This window comes from Macaca mulatta, chromosome 1 (genome assembly GCF_049350105.2).
Source record: "Macaca mulatta isolate MMU2019108-1 chromosome 1, T2T-MMU8v2.0, whole genome shotgun sequence".
NCBI lineage: Eukaryota > Metazoa > Chordata > Mammalia > Primates > Cercopithecidae > Macaca > Macaca mulatta.
This window is the reverse complement of record NC_133406.1, coordinates 229776524-229789470: the sequence shown is the minus strand read 5'-3', so window position 1 is coordinate 229789470 and position 12947 is coordinate 229776524. Positions and strand designations below refer to the sequence as shown.

The following is a 12947-nucleotide window of genomic DNA, read 5'->3' as shown; positions in this document are numbered from 1 at the left end:
GCTCTTCTGTCCCTCTGCCTGGACGCCACCCCCAGCTCTTTCTGCGGTTGCCTCCTTACCTCCTCAGAGGGGTCGCCCAACCTTCCCACCCAAAGCAGCTGGAAACCCGAGTTGCCTGTTTGCTCCTCTTCAGAGCAGGAAGCATTGTCTGAAATTGTTTTGTGTCTATTATTGTTGTCCAAACCCCCTCTCACGCGCACTCTAGAACTTTCCTTCCCACACCGGGGATTTCGTTCAATTCACTGGAGCCTCTCCGGGGCCGGAACAGTGCCTGGCACCACCGAGGAGGCGCTCCATAAACCTTTGTGGAGTGGTAGAGTCCCAGACACACACTGTGAGAAGGCGACTGGGAGGCTAGGGCCCTCCCGCATGAGCCTATGGCATCGGTGCTGGGCTCTAACCACTGACCCCACCAGCCTTTGGAGATCATCGGCCTCCAGCCATGGGCTCCTGTGGGCCTCCTCCAGCTCAGGCCACCCAGCCCAGGGTCCAGGGTGGTGGCCAGAGACTCAGGCCTCCTCCCACTGGCTTTCCCTCTAGGTGTCAGGCTTCCCCAGGCATGGGGGCCGCCATCCCAGGGCAGCGGCTGCCCGCAGGGGAATCGCCTGGTAGGGCTGGTGGGGGCTGGCCTTGAAGTCACGGCTCCGATTCGAGAAGGGAAATCATCTGAGCTTTTAAAAAATTAAATGGAGTCAGTAATTTGATTTCAGAGAGAAGCTGAAAACCTCGTAATGGCAGGAGCAGCTCAATCTCGTGGTGAAAAGGAAAAGCCTTAAATGGGGCTATTAAGCTTTTGCCTGGGACGGATCTGCCCGGAGAGGGAGGAGGAGGGTGCGCAGAGGGGGGAGAAGTCTTCTTCGAGGTGGGGACCGTTTATCAGCCAAGACAACCCTGATTACTTATTTATTTATTTCTTGTTCCGGGCGGGCGTTGCCGACGGTCTCCTCTTCTTGGCTGCATTTCAAATCCCACTTCCAGTGATGGGTCGGCCTGGAGGTGGGCGTCTGGGGGGCCACCCTCCCAGGGAAGCACCGAGTGAGTGCTCTTCCGGCCAGAACACTGTCCCCAGCCACAGATGGGCATCGAAGCCAGGGAGCCTGGGGGCAACTGGGTCACTGAGGGTCACCGGGACCGTCCTAGCCAGCAGGGTACCAGCTGCTGCCCTGGAATCCAGAGGAAAAGAGTGATGAGTAATGAAAACAAAGCAGTGACATCCCATTATCCTCCCCTGGAGTCCTTTAGAGACCTGGGGTCATGGCACCCCAAGGCCTGGGGAGGGGGTAAACACCAAGGGTTCGTATCACCATCACCAGCCACCCCCAGAGATGTCTGAACCATGGCTCAGGCCCGCCATGCTTTCCTGGGCCTGCAAGCATCCCCTCTGCCTGCGCTGGGAGGTAGATGGTGAAATGATCACCATAAGAACGGCTCTCAAGCTCTGGGCGTGCTGGGTGTCATGCTCTGTGAGGTGGATGGTGATGGTGTAAGATTGCCGCAAGAACGGCTCTTGAGTTCTGAGCGCACTGGGTGTCGTCCGGCTCCACGCCAAATGCTCTGTGTTCCTTTCCCACCCAACCCTCAGCGGCCGCATCGGAAGGAACTATTACCATCCCCATTTGACCCATCAGGAAACTGAGGCTCAGAGAGGTGAGTGCCTTGCCAAGGTCACACAGCCAAAGGACAGAGGAACTGGGACTTGAACCCTAGCTCCTGGCAGGCCTGGCTGCAGAGGCTGCGCCTTACCCTGATGCTTCCCCACCTCTGACAGCAGAGCAAGCCCAGAAATGCAGCTGGCAGGGCCAGGGAGAGATGGGGGGACACTGCCCTGCACTCAGCGCCTCTTCCCTCGGGGAGGTCCATGCAGGCAGATGGCCTGCCACTTCACCACTTCCTCTGGGTTCCATGGCAGCAGCTGGTACCTTGCTGGCTTGGATGGCCCTGGTGACTCTCAGTGACCCAGTGCCCCTGGACTCCCTGGCCTAGATGCCCAGCTGTGGCTGAGCACAGCGATGATCTGGGCCGGAAGAGCACTGGGGCTTCCCTGGAGAGACAACCCCCAGCCCCCACCTCCAGGCTGACCCATCGCTACCTCCCGCCCTTTGCACTCCACCTCCCCAGGGTGCACCCAGGACTCACCGTGGAGTCACCATGGAGACTCAGCGTGGGGCCTCTCAGGAAGCCCCTCCACACTGTCCTGAAGCTCAGGAGGCCTGTGGCTTTCAGCACTGGGGGCCAAGGTGGGCCCTGTCAGCTCCTGCTGGGGTGAGGCCCCCCGGCCAGCCGGGAAGGGGTGTTCAATCTCCACCAGGCTGGGTAGCGACCCTCCTGTGGGAGCCCACGGGCTCAGGGTTTGCGTGGACAGAGGACTGGATGCATGTGCAGCCCCTGATTCCTCCTGGCCCACAAAGCCAGGGGTACACTCCAGGTATAGGGCCTGGTCTGCCCCTCCTACAGATGAGGTTTTGGGTGTCAGAAGAGCTGCCGGGCGAATCAGTTCTGCTGGCAGAGGTTCCACAGGAAGAACCGCCAAGGGCGCTGCCGGCCTCACCCTGGGCATCCCGGTGAGTTCGGGTCCTGAGGCCCCGGCACAGGCACTGGGGTCTGGCTGCCTCACGCTTGGGGTGGAGAATGTGGCATCCCTCCCCAGCAGGGTGGAGAGTCCCGGCCCCTCCATGTCCTCGCTTGGCTCTGAGGATGAAAAGTCCACGAGTCCCCTGGCCCCCTCCCTGGGGAAACCAGGCCCAGTCTGGCTCGGCCTCTCCACCTCTATTCCAGAGGATGTTTCCTGGGACTCTCGGGGAGAATGGTGAGAAACCAGTGCCTCTGCCGCCAGCCTGGCCCGCCAGGGCCTTGTCAGTGGCTGGAGCTCCTCGCTGGCTTGCCCAGGCTCCCCCAAGATGGGCTCAGGTGCAGCCATATCCCCCCTTGACAGCCCTCTCAGCAGGAGGGGACTTCCTGGAGACTGGGCGGGGTCCTGCTCAGGCCTCACAGTTCCTAGACCTTCAGTCAGGGTGACAGATGGTCCCAAGACCAGGAGCGATTCAGACTGTTCAGGCCTCAGGGCTGGCGGTGGAGAGGAGGCGTCTGAGGACACAGGCAGGGTCAGAGTCGGGTGCACTGGCAAGACTGGACGTGGCCGCCAGGGACTAGCCTGGACACCCTCTACAGGCTCCGAGGGGAGCGTGACTGGAGGCATGGGGTGTCCAGGGAACCCCACTTCCCCTGGGGGAGCCTGGAGACCTTGCTGAGCTTGCATCACTCTAGGGAAAATGGAGGCAGATGTCTGCCCTCTCCTCGCCGGTTTGGCTGTTTGCAGCAACGGTCCAAGCCCCTTCTTCATCAAGAGAGAAGTGGAGAGAGAAAAAGCATCAGAAACAAGAACACATGGGTTCCGGCTGCCCTGAGAATCTCAGCCCAAAGATGGGTTCGAGGAACCAGGTGCGGTGGCTCACGTCTATAATCCTAACACAATAGAAGGCCAACGCAGGTGGATCACTTGAGGCCAGGAGTTCCAGACCAGCCTGGCCAATATGGTAAAACCCCATCTCTACTAAAAATACAAAATTAGCCACGCGTGGTGGCGCGCGCCTGTAATCCCAGCTACTCAGGAAGCTGAGGCAGGAGGATCGCCTGAATCTGGGAGGTGAAGGCTGCAGTAAGCCAAGATGGTGCCACTGCACTCCAGCCTGGATGACAGAGCGAGACTCCATCTCAAAAAAAAAGAAGAGCTGGAGGAAGCTGTGACCTCTGGGTCTCCAGTCCTCTGGTGTGCCTCAGTTTCCCTCCCTCCATTTGTGTGCATAGCTGCTGACACCCCTGCTGCCTCCTTCGGCTGTGTCTCAGGGCACTGGGAGGTTGCTGTGATCCAGGCTGACAGATGAAGGGGGCTGCCCTTAGGTGGGAGCTCTTGGGGGCCCAGCTTTCTCTGGGAAATATTCTGAATTTGAGGAGGTGACACGGTTGGGGATCACAGTGGGGCTCTCTTTGGAAGAACGGTGGTGAGAGAGAAGGGCCTCAGGCCCAGCTGGGTCTACCGATACCTCATGGGGACCCGACTTTTTGGAGGAAACCGTGGGCAGAGGATGTAGCCATAGACTTGCCTTGGCCAGCGCATCAGAAGGCTGGTGAGGGAGGTCCCAAGAAAGCCATTCCTGGGCAGCTGGTCCTGCAGCCCACACCTGGGAGGAAGCGGCAGATGGCACGCTTGCTGGAGGGGTCTCTGGTCCTGGGGATGGCGGGGAGGGAGTGGCCCTCTGTGTAGCAGTTGAGGCAGGCGACTCTGTTCCTGAACCTTCCAGAGGGAAGACAGAGGTCAGCCTTCCTCCTAAGGAAGCAAAATCCTCCCCACGCCCTGCTGAAGGGACCGTGAGGGACCCTTTTCCACAGGTGGGGAATGGAAGCTTGGGGAGGTCAGATGCAAGCCCTGGGTTGGGAAATGTCCATTTGCTGAATTTCACAGTCCTCCCACCTGGAGTCCTTTTTGAGACTATGTGGACATCAAGATACCTTTTTTTTTTTTTTTTTGATTTGGAGTCTCACTCTGTGGCCCAGGCTGGAGTGCAGTGGTGCAGTCCCGGCTCACTGCAACCTCCACCTCCTGGGTTCAAGTGATTCTCTTGCCTCAGCCTCCCGAGTAGCTGGGATTACAGGTGTGCACCACCACGTCCAACTAATTTTTTTTGTATTTTTAGTAGAGATGGGGTTTCACCATGTTAGCCAGGCTGGTCTCAAACTCCTGACCTCAAATGATTCGCCCACCTTGGCCTGTTAAAGTGCTGGGATTACAGGAGTAAGCCACCACGCCCGGCCCATTTTTTTAACTTAAATCACAGAAATTCAGATTTCTGCAAGGGGTACCTGGTCCTGACTCCCTATCGTAGCTTCAGTGCCACCAGCTGGTTTCATCTTTGAGCCATTTCCTATTTCGAGGTCAAATACATTGGCCCAACCTCAGAAACCACAGAGAACGAGAGAGTGCTCCCTGCCCGATCACCCTTCAGGTTAGACTCAGCCCAGGCAGAGTAGGCATTCCAGGCCGATCACGCTTTGTCAAGTGCGGGAGAGGAGGTATAGTGCAGGGTGTTTAGCAGGCCCCCTGGCCTCCACCCACCAGATGCCGGTAGGATCCCCCGAGTCAGGACAAACAAAAATGTTTCCAGATGTTGCTAAGTGTCTCCTGAGAGGCAAAAATCGCCTGCAGTTGAGAACTACTGGGTTCGCACTTGCAAATTCTGGCCCAGGGGTTAAATACAGCTCTTGGACATGTTTGACTCAGCCTGCAGGGTGTTTGAACTGTTTTTTAAATTAACCAACAACATTTTAAAAGCAGGAGTTCTTATATAACCAGGTTCTCGTGGAAAACCAGATTTGGCTACACGGACCTGCTTCCCTGCAAGATACGGTCAGCTCCAGCCAAGCAAGGCTGCTCTGCTTAGAGGGACCTGGTGGCTGCAGGTTCCCAGGAGTCTCCACCACTCCCTGTCACCTCCCACACTGAGCTTTGCTGCCTTATCCTTCCACGTTCAGGCCCTGGGTGTTCTTATCCTCCCCACTCTCCCACCGCTAACATTCCCTTCCCCACCCCTAGAGGCATTTCCATCCGTGAACCCAACTTCAAAATGTAAAAATAGGCCGGGCACAGTGGTTCACACCTGTAATCCCAGCACTTTGGGAGGCCAAGGCAGGAGGATCATTTGAGTCCAGGAGTTTAAGAACTGCCTGGGTAACACGCATGATCCCATCTCTATAAAAATATTTAAGGCCAGGCACAGTGGCTCATGCCTGTAACCCCAGCAGTTTGGCAGGCCAAGGCAGCCGGATCACCTAAGGTCAGGAGTTCAAGACCAGCCTGATCAATATGGTGAAATCTCGTCTCTACTAAAAATACAAAGATTAGCCAGGCGTGGTGGCAGGCACTTGTAATCCCAGCTACTCCGGAAGCTGAAGCAGGAGAATCACTTGAACCTGGGAGGCGGAGGTTGCAGTGAGCCAAGATTGTGTCATTGCACTGCAGCCTGGGCAACAAGAGACTCCGTCTCGGGGAAAAAAAAAATTTTTTTAAACTAGCTTGGTATGGTGTCTTGTATCTATAATCCCAGCTACTCAGGAGGCTGAGACAGGAGGATCCCTTGAACCCAGGAGCTCAGTGTTATAATGAGCTTTGATTGCACTATTGTACTCCAGCCTAGGCAATAGAACAAGACCCTGTCTCTTATAAAATATATATATATATACACACACACACACACGCATATATATACACGCATATATATATATATATGTGCGCACACACACATATGAAAACAGCTATATCTAAACCATCTCCTAGATTTCTCCAGACCACTTAAATAATTAGGATTTGTCCTATAGGTTCTAATTACTTTTGGGGTCAGGGAAAAGGAAGATTTTTTAAAAATCTCTAACCACGGGGAGTTTAGGCAATTCCAGCATATATTAATAGTCCAGCATATATTTTGTAAATATGTGACACATTAGTCACATATTTACAAAAGAAAAATGTTATCTGTGTAAAACGTTTTTTTTAATTCCTGGTGAAAATTCAAGCCAACAAGCATTTATGAAGTGCTTACCAAGGGCAAGGCGGCAAGATAAGGCCCGTCAAGAATAAGAAGCCGAACAGGGCACAGCCCCTGATCTAAGGAATTCATACTAGAGGGAGAGACAGGAGCGTGCACCAATAACTATAATAAGAATAGAAAGACCTCGAAGCTGCAGGGAAGCTGCAGGGGAGGTGCAGGGGAGGTGTGCTGGGAACCAGGGAGGGGAGACATTCATTCCAGTTGCTGATGTTAAATTAACAAAATGAGGAAGAGAACATTCTTTCCCCGTGTAAATCTTTCCAGAGAGGCCAAAAAAACTCTTCCTAAAATGTTTCTATTACTGTTGCTGATCTATTTTTATGCTGTATTCCATATCTTCCTATCAAGGACCTGCCCTCTCATCAAAACCCAGGATAAAGATCATTTACTCTCTGACATCTCTCCTGAGTCCACCTGCCCTCATAATTCTCTGGGCATTTCTTTTTTGTTGTTTTTGTTTGTTTGTTTTTGTTTCTGTTTTGAGATGAGTCTTGCTCTGTTGCCCAGGCTGGAATACAGTGGCACAATCTCAGCTCACTGCAGCCTCCACCTCCCAGGTGCAAGCGATTCTCCTGCCTCAGCCTCCCAAGTAGCTGAGATTACAGATGTGCACCACCATGCCCAGCTAATTTTTGTATTTTTAGGAGAGACAGGGTTTTGCCATGTTGGCCAGGCTGGTCTCAAACTCCTGGCCTCAAGTGATCCTCCCACCTTTGCCTCCCAAAGTGCTGGGATTACAGGCGTGAGCCATTGCGTCCGGCCTTTCTCTGGGCATTTCTTATCTCCCCTTCCAGACTGAACGCTGCCTGAGAGCAAGAACCGAATCCAGCAGCCTCTGTTCCCACCTAAGCCTTGCATGGGGCCGCATACACCGTGACTGCCTAGTGAATATCTGTTGGATAAAGTTCTAGCCCTCCCTTTCCAAGATTAATGTCATCACTGCAACAAACCGTTAAAATAAAAACAGGCGAAATGTGTAAAAATTTTCAAGAAACATTTCCATTTTTAGCAGACTGTCAGAACTCACCCCCCATCCCGCCTTTTTCTTTGTTTCTAATTCTGAATTTGGGGCTAGCTGTGGTAGGCAGTCCCCCTTTCAATCTTTAAATATAGTTCTGAACATAATTACATTTTTGTGCAGCACCAAAACATCATATCCTCGTGACAGGGCAAACTTGCACTATTAACATCTGAGTTAAATCTCCTTCGCGTCTGTCTTTGATTGAGGACAGTTAGGAAGTAAAAGATGAAAGTGATCGACATCATTTGTGAATTATGTGCATTTCCTTGTGCTGTATTTCAATGGGTTTTGCTCCTGGTGGTTTTGCATGTGTGAATACCAGGTTGTCCGTTAGCAGAGCTTTCTCCAAAAACCCCATCCCAGCATCCTGGCATAAAGACATACACCACATTTAAAAGAAGGTTCCTCTTGAGCTGAGAAACAAGTTGCATCGTGTCGTGCTCTTTGCCAAGGACACTGATCTGTCTACCAAGTGACCCGAGGAACTGGAAATAGCTCCTCTTGCTGTTTCAATCCTCAAAACAGGTACTGGTATGCCTATTTTCCAGATGGGAAAACTGAGGCTCAACATGGTTAGGTAACTCACTGAGGTTGTGCAGTTGGTTAGGAAAGGGATACACCCCCATCTGCCTCCCCTGTCCCCTCCCTGGCAGACTCCAGGGCCAGGAACCACAGGACCACTCAGTTCTCATGACACTGTTGTTCTCCTGCCAGTTCCAGCCAGTATGTCTGACGCCTCACTTACCTTGTCGGTGTGGGACCTGTGCGGTCCAGGGAGTGAAACGTTGTCACAGAAGAAAGAACCCCAGGGCCAAGGAGAGAGGGTTTGTGCAGTGTATACCTGTTACCAGCAGTCACACCCTCATGGTGCCTCACTCACCCACACACTGGAAGAAGCTCTCCACCGTCCAGAGGACTGGGGCAGCCATCTCAGCAAATTGCAGACTCAGGTCTACCCTATAGAAAGCTTGTGTTCCCGGGGTTCCTCCGACTTCTTGGCATCGCTGTGAGGCCACAAGAAATTAGTTTTACGTTGGCTGGGCACAGTGGCTCATGCCTGTAATCCTAGCACTTTGGGAGGCTGAGGCAGGCAGATCACGAGGTCGGGAGATTGAGACCATCTGGCTAACACAGTGAAACCCCGTCTCTACTAAAAATACAAAAAATTAGCTGGGCGTCGTGGTGGGTGCCTGTAGCCCCAGTTACTCGGGAGGCTGAAGCAGGAGAATCACTTGAATCCAGGAGGAGGAGGTTACAGTGAGCCGAGATCGCGCCACTGCACTCCAGCCTGGGCGACAGAGCGAGGCTCCATCGAAAGAGAGAGAGAGAAAGAAAGAAATTAGTTGCACGTGGCAGGAGGCATCCCATGCCCTATGGTTGTCCCCTGATGGGGCTACCTTGATTAGAGTATGGGCCTGAGAGGCATACATGGTGAAGTCCACTTTCAGCCAGCACGACAGATCTGCCCTCCATGTTTCTTTCTTTCTTTTTACTTTTATTTTTTGAGACAGGGTCTCACTCCCATTGCCTAGGCAGGAGTGCAATGGCACAATCATAGCTCATTGCAGCCTCAACCCACTAAGCTCAAGCAATGCTCCTACCTCATTTTTAAATTTTTTTGTAGCAACGGGGTATCACTATGTTTCCCAGGCCAGTTTTGAACTCCTGGACTCAAGTGACCCTCCCGCCTCGGCTTCCCTAAGTGCTGGGATTACAGGCATGAGCCACTGTGACCAGCCTACCCTTCACGTTTCTGACCACACATGGCATTGGTGACCGAAGGAGAAGGGCCTCAGGAAGAGAAGGGGCAAGACAGAGATGCCACCGGATATTCACCTGGACCTGGAGCACCCCAGCCGCCGGGATGCTGACCACCACAAAGTCCTTGTTCTCAGTCACCATAAAGATGTTGGACTGTTGGACTTGGAGGAATCTGAGGCTCAGGGTTTCCTCAATGTAGGAACCTCTTTTGACTAGACCCAGTCTCTGCTTGGGGATGTGAACGAAGACCTCCGACTCTGGCTGGAATGACACTGGAATGGGAAGGACACAGGACACAGAAAAAGACACTTTGCAGGCTCGTGGACAAATGAAGTGGTGGTGGGCCTTTGCCCGGGGCCACACCTGTGGCCAGCACAGCACACTTCCCCAGTCAGTGACAGCAAGTTACTTGGTGTCCCGGTATCACTGCCTGGGCTGAAACTTAGCTGCACGGATGAAGAAGAGAAGAAAAAAAGACCATCCCCAAACACCTGACAGACCTCGCCACTCTGAAAAGGCCCATCTGCATCCTGATGGAAGCAGATGCCATCAGGGAAGCTGCAGAAATGGCTCTACTGAGATCGTCTTTGGCTTCGGTGACCTAGCCCAGTGCCCCTTCCATTTCCAAAGCGGCTCTTCAGTAATACAGCTCCTAGGCCGGGCACGGTGGTTCACACCTGTAATCCCAGCACTTTGGGAGGCTAAGGTGGGTGGATTACCTGAGGTCAGGATTTCAAGACCAGCCTGGCCTACGTGGTGAAACCCCATCTCTACTAAAAACACAAAAAATGAGCCGGGCGTGCTGGTGGAAGCCTATAATCCCAGCTACTTGGGAGGCTGAGGCAGGAGAATCACTTGAACCCTGGAGATAGAGGTTGCAATGAGCCAAGATCATGCCACTGCACTCCCACCTGGGCAACAAGAGCAAAACTCCGCCCCCCCAAAAAAAGAAAGACATACAGCTCCTATCAGTTGTTTACACTTTAGCAAGAATTTCACTGTGTCAGGCTCTCGGCGGGACATTTTAAACCAGCTCTGCAGCTGCTAATGGAAGCATCTGCCTTTACATAAAGGGACTGGAAACATTGTGAACAGGGAAAGAGATGTTCGGGGGCTCATCACGGTCACCGCCAATGCCTGAAAATCCCCAGAGCCCTGATCCCGAAACTCAGTCCATGATAAAATTCTATACAAATGGAAAGTCTAAGCCACCTCTAATCTATCCACACAGGATGAAGCCTTTGATCCACCTAACGTTGCACACCGAGTTCTTTGAATTTAAATTCCCCGGAGGTAGGAAGTGGTCTTCCAGGTTCCAGACCTCTTTATATGACATAAGACCCAGGGCAGTGGTGTCACTCCAGGCTGAACAAAACAGTTATCACATACATGGCCTAGATCAGGGGTCCCCACTGCCCTCAGATCACGGAGCCCTGGAGGGTCTGACCAGGCTGCACGCTCTCTCCCGTCACTGTTCTCAGAGCCCCTGGGGCCAGCTTGGGTGCTCCCAAGAGTCTGCAGACCCCAAGTTTGCAGGTCTGTAGTAGATGATTTTACTTTTCATTCACCCCACATCCCACTTCTACTCCACACATCTTCCAGCAAAAGCAAACTTCTCTTTGTCCCAAGCATTTCAGAAATGCATAGCCAAGGTTGGGACTGAGGAGAGGAGAAGTGGGATGAGACAGAGGGGATTAAGGTGCCCAGAGGAGGGAAAAAACAGAGACGAGAATGTGATGAAGTCGGAAAGGTGGACATTAGGGGCACTCCTGGGTCTTACCCGGTGGGCAAGCAGCTTCTAAAGAATAGGCATGGTGACCGCTCACCAGCCATAGTGGCAGGAGCTCAGCAGAGGTGTTCAGCACCTGGGGAGGGAGGAAGGTCCCCCCTGAGGTCTTCAAAACTGCTCCTTCCAGATGCAAACTCCCACCACAGGGGCCCCCTCTCCCACCTTCGAACTAATCTCTGAACTAAAGCCCCAAGTGTTACAAAGCCCAGGTCAGGGACTATTGCGCCGATGCAACCAGGAAATATTATTTAGCTGAGATATTTTTAGCAGGAAGCGAGCTCAGAGCAAATGTCATGTGAGCCATCTTCTCTTACACGGCAACTTTGGGCTATTTAAAGAGATGGTAATTACGCTCCTGCCACCATGATCAGGACGAGCTGAATGCATGATTGCAGGAGCCCCTCATCTGCAGAGCGGAGCACTTCACGCTAATGGGGACCAATTTTCGAAGGCGCCTGCCTAAATCTGTCCGGTCTCGCAGGTGGACATTTGACTTGTCACTGGAGGGGTGGCAACCTGCTCTTCTGGGTGCTATGCCCCAGAGGCCCCCCACTGCCTGGCAGGGCCTGCCGCCCACCACTGACCTCCCACCTCTGAAGAAGTCCTTGTCTCGGGCTTTGGACGGTGACAGTGGTGGCATTGATGTCCACATACAGTCCCATCAGGCTGGCATCTTCAAGAGAAGCCACCAGCTCCCCTCGAAGGGACAGCAGCCATGGAGTCTGGAGAAACAGGACACGTTCACAAACCATGTGGCCAGGGAGGCACGGTCACTAGGAGTCATGGAGAAGGGACACTTGAGGGGTTACCTAGGAAGGTAACAGGGTCACGGGGAGGATGGCTAGGCCAGGAGGCAGGACGGCAGGCCACTCGGGGAGGAGAGTCAACCAGACACTAGCATGCTCATACTTTAGGGGAGGAGGTCCCTTGCAGGGGTGCTTGGCACACAGTAGGTGTACAACGCGGCTGAGAGAATGAACACACAGTGACCCCTAACAGCAATGCCAACCGGTCAGCCCCTGTGCCGCCCTGGCTGGGCACAACTGGAGTCCTGTCCTTGGCTCTGTTTGCCACCCTTTAGTGGGACATGGGAATGAAGGCCTTGAATAAAGGTGAGGGCCAGATGCGGGGAGAGGGGTAGGGAAGGGTCTCCAGCTCCCATCTCAGGAAGACTGGCAGGGGGACGTCAGGAAGACCTGGGGAGGTCAAGCTCACTGATCCCAAATACTCAAAGGGATGTGAAATGGAGAAGAGGGACTGGCTCCTCCCGGGAGGCTGCAGGAAACATTCCAAGGACCAGCAGAAGGAAAATTCGGGAAGCACCTGTGCGATGTGGAACAAGCTCCTTACAAAGGAACAAGCTCCCTGTCACTGGAGACTTGGCAGAGAGAATCTTAGCACGGGAAGGACCTTAGAGTCTTCCGACCCAGCCTCCCACCCAAAGCTGGGGTCCCCTCTTCCAGGTTCTTCTCAGATGGCCTCAGGCCTCAGGCCTCTGCCTGGAGGGCACCAGCGGGAGCTTCAAACTTCGGCTGGCAAGACCTGGTCCCTGAAGAGTCCGTACCGTCCACTACACTCTCCGGAGGACAAGCAAACTCAGAAGCTGCGTCCGAGCATCCCGAGCACCCACCAGGCCTGGCAGAAACTTCGAGAGTTGTTCCTGCTACTCCAACAGGGCCCACTTACCTGTCTATCGTCGCTGCGCAGGGGCAGGGGCCGGGAGACCTGCGGAGACAAAGAGGAAGCAATGTCTCCTGCAAGCGGTGAGCAAAGGTGA

General features: G+C 53.6%; 1 protein-coding gene across 3 annotated transcripts in view; it reads right to left on the bottom strand.

Annotated features, from left to right (window-relative positions):
• Positions 1-892: 892 nt before the first annotated feature.
• Positions 893-12947, bottom strand: part of C1H1orf127 (chromosome 1 C1orf127 homolog) — a 37587-nt gene continuing 25532 nt past the window's right edge. The window contains exons 6-13 of one of the 3 annotated variants that reach the window (XM_015151046.3): positions 12857-12895; positions 11755-11892; positions 11162-11246; positions 9457-9653; positions 8501-8624; positions 4101-4291; positions 2137-3334; positions 893-1163 (exon numbers count right to left, since the gene is read on the bottom strand). In XM_015151046.3, coding sequence (XP_015006532.3) covers positions 2144-3334; positions 4101-4291; positions 8501-8624; positions 9457-9653; positions 11162-11246; positions 11755-11892; positions 12857-12895 — 1965 coding nt within the window. In that variant the 3' untranslated portion in view covers positions 893-1163; positions 2137-2143. The remainder of the gene's footprint in view (positions 1164-2136; positions 3335-4100; positions 4292-8500; positions 8625-9456; positions 9654-11161; positions 11247-11754; positions 11893-12856; positions 12896-12947) is intronic. The other 2 variants (XM_077974330.1, XM_077974324.1) reach the window with 2 other exon arrangements.